Here is a 22,238-nt window from a genome sequence, read left to right on the forward strand (position 1 = left end):
ACAAAGAAGCTTGAACATTGCAGCTTGCACAAAAGTATCCCCTCAACTTCCTAGCCTCAGAAGTTTATATTTTGTTCATTGCATTCTAGTTCAGTTACGTTCTCAGAGACAAACAAAGGGTTAAAGTTCACTACTTTCTATTCATGACTCGCCCTGCTAAGAAGCTGCTGTGAGGTATGGGCTGGTGTCTTCTGTGGTAGCTGTAGCCAGAGAGATCTATTTTTAGGCTATTAGATTTCTGTGGATGTGTGTCTCAATTCACTGCATGCAGGGCTGCTTCCTTATTCTTGAACAGATTTATCGTGTATTTCTTCTACATTTTCTCACAAGCCAATTTATCCTCACTTGAACCTCTGCAGCATGATCTGTCCAGAATGCTCAGAAAAGCACCTTTTCATTTAGGACAATATGTTCAACAGTCCCAGTAGCCGAATTTGAACCTATGCACCATATTTGTGCTTTAAAGATACTTAGGTATCAAAAGATGCAAACTGGCAGCTAGTTCAGTTTTCGAGATCTTTGTTGTGCCTTACTCCTGAAATCATTGCATAGATACCTAGATATCTCTATAACTAACCTTGAGTGATACAGACATCTAAGTGTCTTAAGGTTTTGGTATTTAAAGTTCCAGTACTTGGTGCTTAATTCATTTCCAGTACTTTAGTACTTCAGGCTCATGGCAGTCAAAGAAACATTATTCTCAGGATCTTTGGTCCTAATGTACTTTCAGTTAAGCACCTATGTATGCTTAAGAACTGTTAGATGTCCCAGTAGATGCCTTTCCACACACTTGTATGTCTAAATATCTTCGTAAATTTGTTACTCGATTATATTGTAATAGGAGAACTTGGTGCAAAAACTAGCATGCCAGAAATTTTTGTTTCCAACTGCTTAAACACTGGCATTCTCTGACAAGTGTTTAAAAAAAGCATTTTGAGCATTGGAATGCAAATTATCATACCAAGCAATTAAAGTCAATTAAAGCAGGATGCAGTGTAATTAGAAACAGTTGTGTTCACATTTATATTCAGCAAGGTTTGATGTGTTGAAAGAAAAGGAAACTTTAATGCCTACAGATGTGGTGATGATACTAATAATGGCATTTGATTTCTAAAATGCCCCATCCCCCCTCATCTCCTGAGCTCTTGAGAAGCATGATAAAAGGAGTAACTGATGCACTGGATGCAATGAAATTCAGTGGCTCAACATACAGGAAGCCTCAAACACCATCTACAAGTGGTGGCCTTCTCTCCCCTCTCAGAACACAACACACATACCTGTTTGCAGTGCAAGAGAAGCTTGCAATTCTAGAAGCCTCATTAGCTGTATGAGCACTAACACGGATAAATTGTCAACATCATCTGGTTCAGGAAGGGTGTATCCTTCCCACATGTGCTTCCTTGATATCTCTTTCACTGTTGTTCTGGATACCCGCATTAGTATTTATTACCTGAAATACTGAGCCAGTTATGCCCTATTTATATCCTCTTTCTGCATGGTAACCAGAAAGGAAGGAGAGTCCTCATTCTTCTAAAGCTGAGGCACAACTACCCTCATGATAAAAAATTATGCTAGAGGTTGTGGTTCTAATACTTGCAATAATGCTAACAGGTATAGATGGGCTGTGGAAGGCATTCTGAAAAGCAAACAGAAAACTGAAGTATAACTCTACAAGCCTAGATGGCTGCTGCGGGATTACAGACTACTGTATGAGGGTACCTTTACCTGACCTTTCATGGGCGTAGAGATGAGTGGTTTCAGTGCTTCCTCGATGGAGCTAAGTGAGGAACTACACCCAAAGGAACCTGGGAAGAAATCTGCGTCTACAAATTTACTGATATAAAACGTTTCAAGGCAGTGGCAGGATGCGCAAGATAGCAGAGTGCAAACCAGTATAGTTAATGAAGCAAGATTAAATGAAATGTTATTCTTTAACGTTATTCAGGTGCAATACCTTCCATGTCATCAGATGTATGTGTCTGCTGACTCCTCTCTATTTAAAAGCAACTGCAATTTCCTAAGAAAATCATGGTTTGTATTTTCAAAAGGTGTAAGATACCTGAAAGATGTATAGATGATTACTTCCTGTTAAGGTCAGTGAAAGTGAAATGTTTAAATACGTCTTGAGCAGCTGGACATCTTTGAACATCTGCCATGTGATTTTAAGTTCCTTCATTTCTGTGTGTACTAGAGACACACATAAAATGATTATGTGTTTGGGGTTAATACTCAGCACGGTCTGAAAATCAAATTTCAGTTCATTAGTCATGAAAATGCATTTGAGAAACTTTCATGGGTGCATTCTCTGATGCGTCTCTTTTACATAGCCATGAGACAGATAATGAACTTCTGAATTTAAAATGCATATTTTTGAGGGCTATACAGGTTGTATTTTTTACCAAATTATTTTCCCCATTCTTGTAGCTGGTTAAGTAATTTTGACTTGTGCAATGCAGATGTGTAAGAGTATCATCTCATATTAGGATATTTTACACCTACTCTGCACAGGCAGAAATGGCTATAGAGAATTAGGGAGAGTTAAGTTTAAGATGTTATTATTTAAAGAAAATATTTATAGTGATATGGAGTTCATAATTTAATCCATCTCCAAGTTTGAATAGGTATATACTGCTTTCAGGTTTGTGATTGTAAAATGGCATCAGTTCTGCTCATTTTTTCCTTTCGAAAACGACTTCTTGCAGGTTTCCAGAAAAGCTCAGCTGCTCCCCATGCACAGAGCAAACAGATTTCTGGAAGAAAAAAAAAAAAAAAAGTGGCCATTTGTGTGAAAACAGAAGTTGCTGGGCTTGAGCACTTCAGAAATTTTGCCTGAAGGTGCTTTGGGTGATAAGGGCACCTATAGCAAATCGTAAGGAGATATACATAGCATTCAATCTTTAGGCTTGATGAAATGTTTATTCCTCAAACACAGACATTCAGGCAAAGCAGTCTTAGGAGATGGCATTTTAGTAATTACTAGGTGATTGAGAATTAATTGTATCTGTTGTTATACAATACATATAATGCAATTAATTACTTGCTATTATCAGTCAATTTCCCTGTATCCGTGTTTGGAATAGTATGTGATATAGTGTACAGGTACACTATAGTATAGTGTTTGGTCACCTGTCACAAAGAGAGAGTAAATAATGTACTTAAAGAATCATAGAATCATTCAGGTTGGAAAAGACCTTTGAGATCATCAAGTCCAACTATTGACCCTACTTTACCAAGTACACCCCTAAACCATATCGCCAAGAGTATATCTGTAAAAATTGTTGATGTTTCCTGCAAGACATTAATAGTTCAGAAGGGAATATGGTTGGAGGACAAAATTGACCTGCGTGAACAAAGGCAGCAAAAGCACTGTTCTTCCAGAAAAGGATTTGATTTTTATCTAATAGCAAAATGGATGTGGAAATGAGATAGTTTTCTTACAGTTTGGAGAAAATATTTTTCTGATGTTTGCTTCCTCTTGCTAGGTTGTATACGTAACAGCCACATTCCCCTATATCATGTTGATGATTCTTCTGATTCGTGGAGTAACGTTACCAGGTGCTTCTGAGGGGATAAAATTCTACTTGTACCCTGACCTTTCACGACTGTCTGACCCACAGGTAGGATCATGATTCGTGTATTTATTTTCCTCTCTGATAGGGAAAAACTGCAAGAGCTTCTTAATTTTAGAGTTTGAATACAGGTGATTGCTGGACAGTTGTTCGTTGTGAGAGGTTTTGAACTGCAGGTAGGGCTTTAAAGCTATCACTGCTTACATATGTTGGAATATATTATTCTTTTAGTAGAAAGTACCTCGGTTGATCAATTAGAATTTTCAGAAGTGTTCAGTTGCGGTTGCTGCTTCTGCCACTGAGGGGCAAGAACATTGCTGCTGGTTCAACAGGAACAAATTTAATAGACTTATCCATTTTACAGTTCTTTGCTCATTCCCAATCTAAATCTTAGTCAAGATTAACAGAGAAATTAATCATTGAGGTAATCGTTGTCTTTGAAGCAGAAGTCTCTATATGCAATGAAGGAGGAATGAAGTACTCAACGAGGAACTCTGTCATTTTCATTGTTTCCTGAGTTGAATGTGGAAATTCTGGATTAAGTTGCTTCTTTTTCAGTGACAGATGAGTACAATAAAACCATTATTATATGTAATTTGTCTGATATCAAAGAGGAAAAATGATACAAACTCTACAAAACCTGACAGGTTGCAGACAGCATGTTACTATCTGGTTAGGCAGTGTGAAAGACATTATACACTCTTATTCTTAAAGGTATTAGAATATTAAATGGATCCTGAGATGGAGATAGAAAGGAAGTTTGGGAATATTTGTTTGAAGTTAATGTTTTTAGTCTGCTTACTGAAAATGCGTCAGGATTATTATTTTTTTTTTATCCTCTACTTACTGAAAAATGTGTATTTTGTTGCAAAAGGCAAGAGGGGACCCTCCAGGTTATTTCCTTGAAGTGTGAAATGACTGACTCATGTAAAGTTCACTTTAAACAGTATTTCTACAGAAAAAAAAATCTAGAAAGAAAAAGATTCTTTTAAAATATTGACATTTTAGATGGGAATTTAATTACATTGCCACTTTTGGACTTCGCAATGTTTCCACTGTTCTATGTCAGCATAGACAGGAAGAAAGAAAAGTTGTGGAAGTGGTGTTAGAACATCAGTGATGTGCTATGGATTTCCAATTAGCACAGTAACAGAGAAAACCGACAGGATTCTCTGACACACTGACAGTTATTTGTTTGCAACACGTAATAGATTGTAGTAAATATAGCAAGCCAGTCCAATTTCAAGTGAACCCCAGGTGTCTTAACTCATTTTAGCAGAGACAAGAAATTTGACTGTCGTATGCTTCTCTGAGAAAATCGACGGCATCTATTTATTTTGTCCAGTTTTAAGTAGTGTTTCACCCTGATGCATGGTTCTAACAACTGAAGTTACTCACTGGCTTAACAAACAGTGGTTACTGAATACTTTTTTCTTGTACTACACCGTGATGATTCCCCCACCTGTGAAGTCTGCTGACCTAGTATGAATAGGAGGTAGTCCTCCTGCTTAAGTCTTGGTTCCTTCACTTGTCCAGCGTTGTGAGAGGCCAGTTAACAGGATTTTGCCCTGCATGTGGATTTTTCACATGCCACTGACACCCTTGCTTCTGTTTGTCATTGAGGGAGGGCATGCAAGCTTAAGCAACATTATTGTTGGGCTACAAGGGTTTTTTATATGCCTATTTACTGTACTGTTCCCATTTGTAAAGAAATACATTGTTGCCATGACAATTTCCAAAGCACCATAGTATTAGTTTAAGCGGTCTGTGAGGTACAAAGCACGTAAAGGACACTATGCATGTTTGTCCCACACATATAGCTCAGCTGATACTACAATGTCTTTTAGGAAGGCTAAATGGATTGATTGCTTTAACAAGCCAACTTTCTCCTCCATTTGAATGAGACTTTAACTGATGCGTTGCCATACCTCAGCCTCAGTATTTTAAGCACGTTTTTGTAGGAAAGAAGCTGAAGTAGGACGGACAGTAATAGAGATTGTGAACACTAACACAGGTATTTTAACTGTGGTATGTGTGATGAAATGGTTTTAGAGAATTCATTTTGTGTTGAAAAAGTGCTATTTCATTTAAATTGAAACATTTTGTTGGGACTAATCAATTCAACTTCTGAAGAAAGGTTTCTGAGTTGTGGGCAGGTTCTCTGGTCAGTCTTCAAGAAATGAAGGAAGTTTAGCTTCTCAAACTTAAAAATAGAATTTGACACAACTTGTTTTATTAAAAAAGTAAAATGTAATTTGTTCAGCTTTTTGGCACCTTTTAATAGTAATGAGATATATATACACACACACTTTCCATTTTATGGAAAAGTAGTACTTAATAATGTTCAAAACCACAAATTTTTGCATCAAAAAAACCCATTCCATAAGGCTCTTCTCAATTTGCTCTAGAGATTTTTGCCTAGAAGCAAGCATAGGACAACTGAAGCAAACAACATTTTTGCTTCCAGTTTTCATCTTTACTTTTTATTTGGATTTACTCCATGATATCAAAGCATAACACATGAGTACTAGCAGAAGTTGTTTTCCTCTGCAGTTGGAGGTCTGTTTAAATAATGCTCCAAGGAGACTACTGTGTCTGTATTAGGAGAGCGGTATTTGAACCAACGTGCCAACTATGTTTACTGTGGATTAAATAAAGTTTCTCTTCAAGCCTTACTTTAGTTTGAAGTTCTTGAATCTTTTGTCTTCATGTAATTTGCATTCCATGGTTCATTATAGCTTTCTAAGCAGCTATTCATCTGTCTTTTTAGTTCCTCTTATCTTTCAAATGCTGTGTTCTGTATTTCATTTTTATATTCTATTTTTCAGCAGACTGAATCCTCTTGGTCTGAAAATGCCATCTTTTGTCCTGTGCTTATGTAGAGCTTGTACAGATCACTCTTCATTATAATAGTAGAGTGCTATATTTAAGCTTCAGAAATGCTTTGTTTCATCAACAGTAAGGTCCCTATAGCCTTTGTTCTCAAATTGGTTTGAAATATGTCCCTCTACCCTAATCTGGAAGATACAGGTGCTGTTTATAGCTTAAATATGGTGTCTTGCCTGAGTTATAACTCACACAAAAGAAGTATTTTACAAAGTTAATAGAATTGTTATGGTTTTTGTGTGCAAGCCTGACTCGGAATATGGTTCTGTTGTCCCTCAACAGATTTAAGTCACTTAATATGTAATTGTGCTTCTGTGTGGCACTCGCTGCTCCTTTTTGGGGAAAACATTTGGTACTTCGTAACGGGATTTTCTAAACATTTGTGCATGGAAGAGGTTAAGTCAGTTAGGGACAGGCAGAGGTACCAGTCCGATGGATCAAGGAGTAAAATTGTCATAGAATCATTAGGTTGAAAGAGATCTCTGAGTTCAACAAGTCCAACCGTTGACCTAATACTACCACGCCCACTAAACCATGTCCTGAAGTGCCATACGTATGCATTTTTTTAACATCTCCAAGGATGGTGACTCCACCACTTCCCTGGGCAGCTTGTTTCAATGTTTGACTTACGGTCAATGATCTCGAAAACACGCACATGTAAATTTAAACCCTGTTGTAGCAGTGGAGTCTTAAAATGAGGAGAAAAATAAGAATAAAGCCTTCTTGTTTATTGTGAACTTGTATGATAATAACTGGCTGAGTTACTTGTGGTTTTTAATTTTAAAAAAATTGTATTGTTTTAATGAAGATATTCATTATAGCATCTGTAGGGGTGAACATGACAACATAGCCAGAATTATACTGTCCTCTGAACAGTTGGTGCTTACCAAAATCTTGAATAAATGTAATTAACCTGTGTTTTGCAACTGAATTGCACATGAGAATACATTTCTATGTGGAAAGAGTTCAGATTGTACTTTATCTCTAATATACTGTCATGTGAATGTTAAGCATTATAAATGAATGACAGGGCAAATTACATATAAGGTACAGGAACATCTGAGCCACCAGTTAGGATAGATTCTAAATTTCTCTGATCTTTTTTTTGCAGTGGGAAAGTGTTAAAATTGCAATAAAATTTCTGGTGGCAGAAACATTTCTACAATTCACCTCTAGTAGCTCAACTATGAGAATTCAACTATTAAGTAGCCATAACTGTGCAGATGACTGTGCAGAGCTTCTAGGTGGTTTTTATAGGTACTCTTGCAATGAGTACCTGATTTGAAAATGGCTTCCAGAAGAACTTTTTTCCATAAATTTCCCTGGCAATGAGATTTTGTTGCCTGGCTTGTAGCTCACTTGATCTCCCTTCTTGCGCTTCTTGAAAGTAAGTACCAAAATATGAATGTACAGCAATGAGCATCAACTTAACCCGAAAAAACCCTTATACTTGGGAAGTCTTATAATAGAAAGGTGACTCTTTTCCTTACACTGCCCTCTGTCTAAAAAATTTATTTCTTCCTGCCTTTTCCTATGTGGCGCTTAGACTAAGTTTTTATGGTCTCTGTGTTTATAGAGAAAAAGAACATTTTAGTACATTGGATATCTGTTTTAGGGAAAACGCTTTTTTTTTTTTTTTGGTAGAAAATTGCTTAGAATAAATGCACATTTTTATTTTTGCCTGAAAATTGTAGTTTTCATTACATACTCCTTACTTTTCAGGTAAGCACGAGTTTATTTTGCTAGCTATTCACTCTTTCATCAACATCATCTTAGTGTATTTGAGCATGTACATAAAATTATACTTTTAAAAACAATGCTACTCACCAAAGCTGTAAATAATTACTATCCAATTAGGCTAATTTTGATATGCATATGTTCAAGAGTCGTTTGGGAATACTGTATTGGTGTAGAGATGATATTTTCTCAAACTCTATTCTGAAAATTCAAACTAAAAAGTATTTGAGAATTCATCTTCCCTTAACTTTTTATTTCCAAAGTTTAATAATGCAGAGTTGTTTTAGTCATGAAAGCTGCAGCAGTAAAACCACTCTGATTCTTTGCCAAGAACTCTCTCCTTAGCAGTAGAAGACCTAACCCAGATTGATTCAATTTTACCACATGCAGCCTTGGAAGCAAGCAACTCTCACAATTGTATCGCCACCGTGAGGCCAAATGAAACCCACGTTTTTAAAGGCCGAAGAAAAAAATTCTTTCCTAACTTTGAAAGTGGAGAAAACTGTTGCGTTTAAACAGTAGAAGAAACTTTGATTTCATTTTTGTGTGGTTTCATGCTTAGAAAATCAAGGGAACTGTATGGATTCCTGAGTAGTGGATTTTAGACCTGTACTGTATCTATCTGAGCATACTGATCCTTAAAATTGAAACCTAGGATTTTTGATATGTTGGCAATGAAATGATGTCTAATTGCTGGAGAATTTTTTGATATTTTTATTTGTTTGGAATGTGATGAGTCAGAAACTTGCAGTCTAATAACTTACTCCATAGGGTGCATTCAATACTGGACGGTAAGCCTATTTTTTAAGCATAGTAGTTCAGAGGCAGGTCACATATCCTAAATCTTAGCAGCCTTTTAATACCACTAAGTCTAGTCATACCTTCAGCAATTTCCTGTGCATTTTTTACCATGAAAAGAGTTCATGCAGCCTTTTTTTTTAAAAAAAAAAAAAAAAAACAGTTAAATGGGGAAAAAATAGTAGTAATGAGAGGAGGATGATGTTCAGTTCCCATCGCATTCATGCAGTTCTGTTAACAGCTGTGGAATTTACTCTTCTTTTTCCTGCCAATTTCTTCCCATCCTCTCTATTGTTTGCTTCATCAGGCATTCACTTTCTGAACCAGGCATTTGCAATGCGCATGCGTGTGAGTTGCAGTAAATTTAAAAAAGACTGAAATGCCAGAAATTTGTACATGAGCCATAGGTATGAAAATCCTTAGCTGAATTATACAACTGTAACTCCCACTTTACACATGTATCCCTGAACAAACAGTCTTTGTTCGTTTGATAAATTTCATACTGTTCTTTCTATGAAACGAGAAAGTATTGCTGCTGATTGTGCGACTCTCATGTTGCTGTTAAGTAGTAATCCCCTACCCAAACTTAAAAAACTTAAACTTGAAAAAGAATCAATTATTCTCAAAGTCTGCTGTTCGCACCATCATTTGAACTGTTTGCACTGACAAATTTGGTGGCTTTCTATGATGGGGTAACAGAACTGGTAGAAAAGGGAAGAGCAACCGACATCATCTGCCTGGACTTGTGCAAAGCATTCGACACTGTCCAGCATGACATCCTTGTCTCTAAATTGCAAAGACATGGATTGACAGATGGGCCACTCAGTGGATGAGGAGTTGGCTGGATGGTTGCACTCGAAGAGTGGCAGTCAGTGGCTCGATATCTGAGTTGAGACCAGTGACGAGTGGCGTTCCTTAGGGGTAGGTATTGGGACTGGTGCTGTTTGACATCTTTGTCCCCGATGTGGACAGTGGGATTGAGTGCACCCTCAGCAAGTTTACCAACGACACTAAGCTGTGTCGTGTGTTCAACACGCTGGAGGGAAGGGAGGCCGTCCAGAGGGACCTTGACAAGCTGGAGAGGTGGGCCTGTGCAAACCTCACGAAGTTCAACAAGGCCAAGGGCAAGGTCCTGCATCTGCGTCAGGGCAATCCCAAGCACAAATGCAGGCTGGGCGATGAGTGGATCGAGAGCAGCCCTGAAGAAAAGGACTTGGGGGTGCTGGTGCATGAAAAGCAAAATATGAGCCAGCAGTGTGCGCTCGCAGCCCAGAAAGCCAATTGCATCCTGGGCTGCATCAAAAGCAGCGTGGCCAGCAGGTCAAGGGAGGGGATTCTGACCCTTTGCTCTGCTCTGCTGAGACCCCACCTGCAGTGCTGTGTCCAGCTCTGGGGCCCCCAGCACGAGAAAGATGTGGACATGTTGGAGCCAGCCCAGAGGAGGGCCACAAAAATGATGAGGGGACTGGAACACCTCTCCTGTGAGGACAGGCAGAGAGAGTTGGGGTTATTCAGCCTGGAGAAGAGAAGACTCCAGGGAGACCTTATAGTGGCATTCCAGTACTTAAAGGGACCCTACAGGAAAGGTGGGAAGAGATTGTTTATCAGGGAGGCTGGTGATAGGACGAGGGGTAATGGTTTCAAACTGAAAGAGGGGACATTTAGATGAGATATTAGGAAGAAATTCTTTCCTGTGAGGGTGGTGAGGCACAGGAACAGGTTGCCCAGAGCAGCTGTGGCTGCCCCCTCCCTGGAAGTGTTCAAGGCCAGGTTGGATGGGGCTTTGAGCAACCTGGTCTAGTGGAAGGTGCCCCTGCCCATGGCAGTGGGGTTGGAACTAGATAATCTTTAAGGTCTCTTCCAACCTAAGTCGTTCTATGAGATTTAATCACAGTAAATTACTGAGATTTTAAATTGTAAGGTAAGCACAGCATATAGACTGGTACAATGTTTGGAAACATTTTGCCCTACAATGGAGTTCATAATCTCCACAATGAGGAACTATTTCATTTTACTATGTCCTATGGCTTTTGCATTACAAATTGTTTACATGGTTTTAAAGAATAGGAAGACCAACAAATTGCTGTAGTTCAGTGTTCTTTGCTGAAAGGGCAGAGGTGTCTAACAAAGCCATAAATCACTCCTGGGATGGATGCTATTCCCAAAGAAAGACTGAAGGCAAATCTGGGAGCACACTTCATTTCCCCTGCTCAAAGGGGCATGCATACTGCTCTCTTGCAGTGAATCTGTGCTATAGTGGTTGGGCACATATATTTCAAAAAGCTTGGGCTGAAGACATTCAGGGTCTACTCCTATGACAAAAAATTACTCTCTGTGATGCATGGAACAGCTTGGTATTTGTTTACTGTAAATTAAATTTTGCAAAGATTTTGGGTATGTTTAAGTATGCTGGGGGAAAGGCACCACCTTAATTGAATCCATCACCCCAAAACTGTTGGTGTATACGAATGAACGTGACATACATTTTTGTGCTTCAATGTACAACTTTTTTTTTTTTCAACAGCATAATATTGTGGCTATTAATTTTTATGTAGCAAATGTGGTTTCAGAAGTCCAGTTATTGCTTTGGAGAGTTATTTCAAGCCCTGAACAAATAGTTTGCCACCTCCTCCCTATGTTTTTTCCTTGTGTTTCTTGCTAGTGCTGCAGAAGCAACAGCAAGCTGAGCAGGCAGCAGCAGATTTTGGCAGTTAGAAGAGACTTGTTGAAAGAATGGGGTCATTTCGTAATTTCTCTGGGGCTTCTAGGTCTCATGAAATCTCTTCCAGCTATCCCTGCAACCCCTTAGCACCTTGGCAATGAAAGACATCATCCGAGTTTCAGGGAAAATCTAATTGCACTTAATATTAGACTTTATGGCTAGTGTGATATGCCACTGGAGGGAGACAGGATCCACACATTAACTCAGTGTATTGCCATGACAGGGAGAGATTTTTCACTGTTTACAACGATGGCACCTGAAAAGAAGTACTAGATAAACTTGAAAACCCGTTTTGTGCATAAATTAACATTATCAGGAACATTTAAAGAATTGCAAATGCTATCAATGACTCCAGCCTATCAGCTGCTCTAGAAGTCTCCTAGCAAGAGAAAAGAGAAATACTTTCTTTCATATGAAATTAAAAATCAGTACAAAAAATACTAAGTGATATATGGATATTAATGAGGGAATAATAATAAGGGACCTTGTGCACAGTCAGGATAGTCAGTGAGTGAAACAAATAAATATTCCATACTATTTCTGGGACAGTCACAAGGCAGTATATGGTGTCATATAAACAGAGGCACTGGAAATATATAGTTATTTTAAGAATTGCTAACAGGATTCTTGTTAATCCTGTTATTTCAGAGGAATGAGAGAAAAAAGAAAAAGAGAAGATTACTACTACACTAGTGAAATGGTGTGCAACTTGCAGTTCAAAAAGCTTCCTGTTCAAAAAATTGAGTGCTCCTAAAGATTATTCGTTGGAGAGTGGTACCAAAAATGCTGTATAATCCCCCAGACATTTCTGAGACTCTTTTTGTTTCCATCCTAGAACTGAAATAACAGTTGAGTTCTCAAAACAACCCAACACAAAGGCAGCTGGGCAAACATCTTCAGAAAAGTAATAATGGATAAAGTGTATTGTGTGCACCCCACAAACTATTGTTGGAAAGATGCTATGATGTGGGAGTTGACTGTGAGCCTGGAAGGGTTTCTACCTAAGGCTTTTACAGTAAATGGAGTTGGGTTCACACACATTTTTCCCTCAGATATAGCCTAGAGGAGACTCGTACTGAAGTTCTCCCCTGAAGATATTCTCTGAACTAGTGGAAATACAAAATGAGGAGAAGGCAGAACAGGGTGATATAAGAAAGTTGGGGGCTGGATTGAGCTTTGGGCTATGTAGGCATCTTACAACTAAATGTGCTTTACTGCTCCTCTTCCCTTTTTCCACCATGCTTTTTGTATCTGCTGGCATATAGTTTGTGTGACACTTGTGCGTATGTATGTGATTTATTTGCAAGGGCAGTGTGGGAGAGGGAGAAAAAAGTGATAGAAAGCAAGGAGAGGGAAGGTGGGAAGTGACTGATGACATTGCTGGCATACTGCCCTAATGTATGTGGGAAAACAAGCTGCCTCTCCCATCATGAACTGTCACCAGCTGCCAGGCAGCCCACAGCAAGGATCCATATCCAGGAGAGCAAATGGGAAAGATGAGGAGATGTGTGTATTGGCAGCTGTGACTTTCTGATGCTCTCTACTCCGAATATCTATGATAAATTGTTGGCTATTCCTTCCTTATGGATAAAGTAACTCCATTGTATTAGTATAGTTTTTGTTTAAGCTATTGAAGCTGGATTGATTGTCCACTACTTTACCTACCATTGCATAATTCTTTCTTTCTTATGCTTTACAAAATATTTATACGCGTGCGCACACACACATATGTACACGCTGAAGTTATATCATCAAAATTGCCCATGAAGATGAATGACAGGATGGGGTAGTCAACATGATTCTGCTGTGATGCATTACATGACTTGGGGATACAGTTCATATTCTTTTCTCTGAAATAAGTATTTTAAAAAATAAATTTATTCCTGTGTTAATGTTAAATTCCAGAAAATTTTGTAATACAGGAATTTCTGCAAAGGTAATTAGTATTTTTAAAGATATCTTCCTTAACTGTGTTCACAGTCTTAAATTTCCATATGTTAACATATTTTCCCATATGGATATTTAGAGACAGCTACTTTGAAAACTAAGGCTCAAATAAGCTGAGCATTCTGTGACCATTTGCACCAGAATCCTTTTTATGCCATCAGAGAACAGAGGCAATAGCATGTGTTTTGTCACACTAGTGCCAACTAAACACTACTACTTCAATTTAGGACTGTAAATAAGGATAAGGAAAGAAAGCATCTGACTGTCACAGAGAGAGGCAATAAAATGCATTGAGTAAATTTGTTACAAACTTGGCAGGAAATCATCAGATGTTGATGCGGTTTGGGATATGGGTTCACTGATCTTGCATTTATTTGTTTATTGTCAACCCATGTGAACTTTTCAGAGAACATTTGAATCAAGAAAGCGCAGCTGAATTTGTAAGGTATGGGAGGCAGAATCAGGTTCCTGGTGATTTTGCACTTAAGTTCTGTGTTCACATATTGATATTTTAGCAGAACAAATACAAAACATTTCATACAAACCAGAGCTTCAAAAAGTGGTTTTATTTTAAAAAGGTGTTTTCTTTTATTCTTTTTACTATTATTATTACATTTTGAAAGAAAAGCAGGTCCTGAATACAGTTCCTAAGTGGCATGTTTTTATTCTAGTGCTTTTATTATCTTGAACCCTGTTTTACTTTAAGTTTCTGCCAGCTCTGTGGCATAAATGAGAAGTTTTTCATTGCCCAGCTCTCTTTAAAAAGGAGTAGGCTCACAGCAGAATTTTAGTGAAAGTTCAGTGACTTGTTTACTAAAATTTGCCAGTTGAGTATACAGTTCCTGTCACTCTAGAAACAACTCATGGTTTTAAAATACTCTAAATCCCTCTGTGTAAAATAATAAAACAACATGGTGACTCTGAGGGATGTATAAGGTATAAGGAAAGCTGGTACTTTCCCAGCCTGGAGGTCTAGGTGAACTTGTTTATCCATCCATGAAGGTGAGCAGAACATAGGTGAAAAACGATTGCAGCAGTTAAAGCAGTTAAAGCACCGGAAAAGGTATAGTTGGAGCACGCACTAGCCTTCAGTGAGTTACTATCTTATGGAGGAATGCAGAAAATGTGGCACGTGATTAGGGATTACAAACTGAAATGATCTCTTCTGTATCTTGATCTTCACAACAAAGTAGATAAGGTGGTCTAGAGTCATCATATTTAACATTACATATATGTAGCATGTGTAAGCAAGGTTCTGACTTTGTAGATGGCTGCCTCTTTCATCAGTGGAGAGGTAAAGGTGTCTTGGAAGCATTGTTTGGTCACCCACCATTTGCATCAATCTTATAAGTTCCTATTTGCACTAATTCTGTAAAGCGTTTGGAATGACCACAGTCTTACAGCCGGAGGAGAAAGGTAATGATAGGTCTAAGATTTTCTTGTATTTACCATGTTAAGCCTGGTTGTTTTAAACTATGTAGTTTAGTCTTTTAGAAACATTTGATCTTACACCCTCTGTCTGTAGTTTACGTTGTTTGCTAGAGAATAATATTTTTACTAGTTAAGGTATAGGGAACTTAATCATGTGTTTATGTAAAGGAAGAACAGTTTGTGTGACCTTCGATGTCTGGAAGATACAGACATACCGACATATGTAAATAATAGGAACTTGGAATAACACCCAAGTAAAGCATGAGACCAGGGAACACAAAAAAACGTTCAAAGGACAATTGAGCATGCACACAGGTTGGGGTTAAAGAAAGGACAACATGAGGAAGACTATGGACAATGACCAGAGGGAGAAGAGACCCCTACCATAATTTACCTGCACATGTTTCAAAATCATTAGCATATAGTAATGAGTTCTAGGAAAGTACTGAGTATTATAATTAGTTCTGAGAAACTTAATGAATATGCATGAGTTAAACTGTACTTAAGCTACCTTGTGAGACCACTCTGGTGGAGCACTCGTGGTGGAACATCCCCAGTGCTGCCCAGCACTGCAATAAAGAATGCGTGCTTAATAACACTCTGTTTTTATTGAGTTTACATCTCGGAATCCTTACCCAGCTGCACCTAGCCTCCCACCTTGGTGAGGAGTGCTAGAAAGCAAGGGGTTTTGGAAGCTCTGAATTTTATTTCAGTTTCTCAGCTTGAATGAATAAGGCAGAGGCTAAATAACATAGGGGCTAATTTACTTTCCTGGATATTTTGAGACTGACCAGGCAGTGATTTTCAGTACTGGTATATCACTGATAATTGCATTTTTGTATTTATATAACTCCACTTACCTACAGATTTTTAAGTAGTTTAGGTCACAAAGAGGTAATATGTATAGTCACTAAATAAGTCAGTTGTTAAAGAACCCAGTCTGTCACACCCAGCTCCAAATAGTAAAATACTGATATTGCCCTCTCTTTAGGTCCAAGAGAGGTGGTTTGTTGATTTGGTTGTTTTGTTTTTATACAGTGGTTTAAATTTTTACTTCAGCTATATAGTCATACATGTACAAGTAGAAGTAAGAACTGAGTGTGCATTACCAAAATATAGAGTTGAAGAATGCAAGACTAAATGAGTTGGCAGCAAGTGGGAAAGGGGAAGAAATAAAAAAGCTATCCCTTTTTGTCTTCTTTCCATCTTATTTTACTGAGTACTATAGGTTGGAGGTATTAGACAGAAGCAAATTGTCCTTCAGCTGGAGAGGAAACATGCAGGAAGTGATTCTGAGGAACAGGCATGGCATCAAAGATGTTTGTGGGTTGGAATGACGTATACATTACTCCATGCTCCTGTCTGGATATGAAGAATACCTACCAGCACATCAGCTCTTTGAACATTTCAGATAACCATTTAAAATAAGCCTAGGATATCAGCAGTACAACATTTGTTTCCCAAATTAACTTCTTCAAGACAAATCTGTCACAGTGAAGAGATGACAAGCTTATGCCTGAAGGTCTAAAACAAATTTGCTTTACTACTTTGGCTTTCTCCATCTCCCCCTTGAATTCATTTATGAAAATTATCTAGCAAACTCATTCTGATTTTTATATCTGTTGAGGCCCTTATGGAGCTGGATGTTGTTAGTAGCTCCTTACCTAGTGATGGGAGCTTCTTTAAATTGTCAGGTGGAGTCTCAGTGACTTGTAACAGAGAACAACCAGAAAACTGAAAATGCCCCCTTAAAAAAAAAAAACAACAAAACCAACCAACAAAAACCTGCTTAAGATCTGAGATTGCTTGGATAAGTTGTTGCTCTAAGCTTGCTAGAGGACTCTCAGAGATTCTTGGCACATAACCCTGGGTAGGTGCCAGGCTCTTGGTCTGGTTCCAAGCAAATTCCAGCTACCATTCACCAGTAATTAACTCTGAGGCACATAGTCAGATGGTACATTCCACGTTACCTCTGCATCAGTGCAATGGTGCCCAAACAGCTGCTTTTGTATCAAAATATGTATCCTTTGTACATAATAGCTAAAGTGAAAAAATGTTTGTGTTTGACTGTCTTGATAGTAGTTTGAATGCTTTCCATTCTGTTGTCTTAAGTCGTATTAAACAGAAAATGACAGTTCTCAGACGAAAGGAGGATTTAAGATGTTTTACTAAAGTGATTAATGCTTTAGATTAACTGTGTGGGTTTTTGTAGTTTTCTGGGGCAATTTTTGCCAAGCTAGGATGGGATTGTCCACATCTGTAGCTTTGTTGAAGGCTAAATGACTAAAATGTGATCAAATTATAACATGATATACTTTTTTGTCTGTCATTTTGGATTGTTGACCTATATTGTCAGCACCAATGTTTGAAGGAGTATGTTGCACAAGATTTCAGTTCTCTGTTTTGAGATTACTATTTTAAAAAGATAATTAACTTTTAATTGTGTCTTTATTATTTATTCTGCCTAAGGTTTTATTATACTTGTGAAGGGCAATATTTAGATTATTATGTGGGCAACATGAAACCAATGCTGTCTTCAATTAAGTGTTTATTTGTGTAACGGAATGATAGGTAATAAGTTGTCACTTGGCACCTTCAATTGGTTTATTAAATACTGGTTTTAGTTGAGGGATTTTCTAGAGATGTTTCTGTTAAATTTTAAAAAAAAAATCACTTTTCCTTTTGGTCTTTAGGCAATAAATATTTTTTTAAATAAATAAACTACAGTAGAGGTACTCAGTGGATATTAGGTGTAAGCTGAACCATGGTTTTGGTGGTACCGTAGAGTCATGTTGTATTTGTGATGCTCCTTAGAAGACTGATCTGCTCATTAAATAACAATGGTAGCTCTATGGGGCAGTGTATAGCCCACAGTCACTGGAGGGTTTTTTGTGAAAAAGCAGCTGGGGGGGGAAGCTTTTATATATTGTCAGACCTGAAACTGGAGCACAGCACTCCTGGTTCTGCAGCCAAGGCACCATTCCCTGTGGCAGTCAGCCAGTAACTCAGGAGGTCCTACTGGAACCCTGCCTCGGGTTTGGCAAAAGTCTATAAAAATGGAGTTGTCATGGGTTTAGAAAAATAGAAAAGAACGTACTATTTCACGCAGTGAATAACTAAATGGTGGAACTCACTGCTAGAGGATGTGGGAGACCAAAAGTATAAATTCGTTCAATCAATTATAGATAGGTCAATTGTGCACTGTTAAACACAAGAGTCCACACGTAACCTGTGGTTCTAGCTTGTTTCTCCTGGAGAATTTCTGTGTAGCTTCTACTGGCAATTTCCTAGTCCTGGGGTGTCCACCGTGCAGGTGCAGTCTCCTGTGTCCCTCCTATAAAATAAGATGGAAGTACATGCCAGCTAGTCAGAACATGCTTATTTTTATAGAAAATAGCACATTAGTAGCTGACTGTTACATATTTGTAGTTTAACTGATATCTTTAATTCTTTGATAGCAATTCTTCATCGTTTTCATTATCCTATGCATGGATTGGTAGGGGAGGTTGTGCCAGAAGTTGTATAGGCATGGAAACATAACACTCCTTGTTTGGGTACTGGCATTACCAGGTGAGAGATTAAGAGATTATAGAAATGAGTGTGAGAAAACAACTAAATAATGTTAGTTAGTGGAAGGGACAGTCAACTCAACATGATAATTTCTTTTGCAGAACAGAGCGTTAAAGTAAGCATCAAACAATATGTTGTTTGCTTGAAAGTGTATAAGATGATGTTTTACATAAAAACTTACCTAGAACAAAGATCATGTAGTGCAGTATGCTGTCTCCAGCAGTGGACCTAAGAGGATTCCTATGGGAATATATTGTATTTGTCCCTTGAACTCTTTGGATAGCCGTATTTTCAGCTCAGGTGATTTCCTGATGTCTGTGTGGTTTTTTATGTTCATAAATCCTCAATAGATTTCCCTTCCACATAGTTTTCTCGTCTCCCCTAGAGCCCATGAAGACTTCTAGTACCTTCAACATCTCTTGGCAACGAGTTCCACAGGTCTGCTAATTGTATCAGGAAGAGCTACATCCTTTTATTCCTTTTGAACTGGGTTCCTAGACACTCCATCTGATGATTCAAAAGTTCTTGCACTGGAAATAACAGTGAACAAAGTAATCCCTACTTCTCATTCATGATTTGTTAAACTGCACTGGCATCCCATCTCAGTTGAAGAAGTCCTAGCCCACTCAATCTGTTCTCATACAGAATCACAGAATAGTTGAGGCTGGCAGGCACCTTTGGAGATCTTCTAGTCCAGCCTCCCTTCCCAAAGCATGTTTGACTGGAACAGGTTGTTCAGGACCGTAGACTCATAGAATCATTTGGGTTGGAAATGACCTTTAAGATCGGGTCTAACCATAAACCCAACACTTCCAAGTACACCAAAGACCATGTCCAATTGGGTTCTGAGTATCTTCAGAGATGTTGACTCCACAAGCTCTCTGTGGGCAAGCTGTTCCACTGTTTGACCACTCTCACTATAAAAGGTTTTTCTTATGTTTGAATGGAATTTCCTGTGTTTCACTTTGTGCCTGTTGCCTCTCGTCCTTCTATCTGAGGTGGCACTGGTTCCGTCTTCTTTACTTCCTCACATCAGGTATTTATACATATTGTTACAAGCCCTTTGAGTCTGCTCTTCTCCAGCCTGAACAGTCCCAGCCATCTCAACCTCTCCTCACGTTACATGCAACAGTCCCTTAATAGTATTTGTACTCCAGTAAGTCTATGTCTCTCATGAACTGGGACCCCAGCACTGAACAGACCAACCTAGATATGTCTCAACAGTGCTTAGCAGAGAAAAAGGATTACCCACCTCCCATAATATGCTGGTAATGCTCTTAGTAGTGCTTAGCCCAGGATGCTGTTGGTTGTCTTTGCCCCAAGGGCATACTATTGACTGATGGTCAGCTTGTCCCCTAAGACCTTCCAGAAGGTCAGCCCCTAGCCTTTATGGATGCATGTGGTTGCTCATACCACAAAATACAGAGCTGGTTTTGGTTACATGTTTCCCCTTTTTGTTAGCCCTTTCAAATTCTAGTGTAATGTTTTTATTTGAGGAGACCACAACGAGAGCTGCAAAGAGTATTCAAGATGTGGACAAATGATGGATTTAGTCAGTCATATAATGCTGTTCTCTTCCTTGATATTCCTTGTATTTATTCCTCAATAATGCCTAGTACTTAAGTTGCTTTCTTAACCACTGCTGAGTGCTGTTGGAACTATCTAACGTAACTACAAGATAATGCTTCCAAATCAAAATCATCAGATGAGATCACATCATTTTATAGGTCAAATCAGAGTTGCTCTTTCTTGTATATATTACTTTAAATGTAATTGAATTTTATCTGGCATTTTTTAAAATTTTATTTTTGAGTCATACCAGCTCGTAAGATCAATCATCAAAATTAGCTGTCATTCCGGCTAGTCTGGGTAACATAGTGACACTTCTTTTTTAACTATCATCTTTGCTAATTTCACTGACTTTGTGTCACCTCTTCTTTTCTCAGTGGATTGTGAAGAGAATGAACAGCAGAGGCACAGGTCATTGTAGTATTCCATTGGTGGCCACCACTGTAAAAATTATTCCTTTACTCTTACCTGGTATTTCTTATCTTCTCATCAGTTATTTTTCCAGCAACTTTCTTTTTTAAACCATAGAATGCTTAGTTTCCTGAGGAGCTTCTGGTGACCGATTTTTCCAAAATGCTTTTGAAAATCAAAACAGGCTTACATCACCTTCAACAACGTGGTTGCTGACCACTGCCAAAAAATTAGGAGCAATAGTGTCTCTTGGTTGGGGTTTATCTTTTCTGGAGTTTCTAAGTTTTACCAGCAGCTTCTGTCATGTTTCCAATGCCAAGTATAGGTGAAACAGAAGGAGCGGATGGAGCAAACTCTGGAAATAGAGAGAGATGAGTTCTGCACTGGTAATGCTTAAGAAAGACTGGTTTCTTAGTTTTCGAAATGCAGCTGCCACTGATGCAATTCTAGCAGCTGGGCTAGAATCCGATGTTGAGGTACCCACCGACAGCACTATGCCAATGTAGTTGAGAAGGGGAAATATGTTCTTCACCTCTGGGTAAGTCAACACTGCAGCCTTTTGCTTAGTTTGCCTTTGGGCTTTTGTGCTTTTGGCAGTGGCCGGAGAAAGGTAACGCTGTGAGTTAAGAAGCTATGCTCTTATGACTGCTGCTCTCTGCTTTCCACGAAGAGTCAGTAGAGACAGATCATTTTCTTACAATCACTTGCTGACTACAGTCACTGAAAAAAAGAGGTTGTATGAGTAGAAACTACAGCCATAAAAAAAAATTACTGAGACTCAATGCCATCTTCCCCAACACAGTTGGAGGAAGGCAGTAATGTAACCTGATCTAATCTGAGAAAGTGTGAATCAAATGTTTAGTGCATTGATTGCCCCAAACAGACTTTAATGCTGGTACTGCTAGTGTAGAAAATGCAAGAACAAACAAGAAAAAAATGTATGTAAAAATGAAGAGCACATTTTAAGAGAGCTGTTTCCACTCTGTCTGCTCTCTCCCTGTATCAACACTGCATGTCAATCTCTGCACACCCCACTCTGAGGAAGAAAATAGAGTTGTTAGATCTCATTGCAGAATGCAACCTGGGAAAAAAATTACAGTATTAGTACATACAGCCAAATCACTTTAATATATACCTTGACACAGACTCTCTAGTGAAAGACCATTCTTTTTATTGGGAGTTAATGAGATATTTGTGTGCATGTGCAAAGACAGAATTAAGACCTTGGGTATGCATTACATATTAAGTCTTGATCTCTCAGATCTGTGAATCAACAGTATCTTCAGACTGACTTGATCAGATCGTTCAGTGACCTAAACCAGGGATCTTCTCTGTCTTTGCAATGGTGTTTACAAGGGTAGAATTTCTGTATATGCTTATTTTACCATATTTGCTACAATTGACCTAATACCTAAATGCCAACATTAAGATTCTTTCTGCAAGATATTTGCAGTCAGGAAAATCTCTTGTGTCATGAAAGGGATTTCTGAAGTGGACAAAGATATAATGAACATAGATAAGCTTTTGTGAGATCAACTTTTATTTACTGCTTAGAAAATTTGAATATGTTCCTGAGGGATGTTTTTTATTTAGATGAG

The 22,238-nt window shown here is 38.3% G+C and overlaps 1 protein-coding gene across 1 annotated transcript in view; it reads left to right on the forward strand.

Annotated features, from left to right (window-relative positions):
- The window catches only part of SLC6A11 (solute carrier family 6 member 11), a 103,628-nt gene that overhangs the window by 46,596 nt on the left and 34,794 nt on the right, over positions 1-22,238 (forward strand). Inside the window, exon 6 of the mRNA XM_009946887.2 lies at positions 3,483-3,617. Coding sequence (XP_009945189.1) covers positions 3,483-3,617 — 135 coding nt within the window. The remainder of the gene's footprint in view (positions 1-3,482; positions 3,618-22,238) is intronic.

The sequence above is a fragment of the Leptosomus discolor genome, chromosome 9, assembly GCF_034619465.1.
Source record: "Leptosomus discolor isolate bLepDis1 chromosome 9, bLepDis1.hap2, whole genome shotgun sequence".
NCBI classification, from domain to species: domain Eukaryota; kingdom Metazoa; phylum Chordata; class Aves; order Leptosomiformes; family Leptosomidae; genus Leptosomus; species Leptosomus discolor.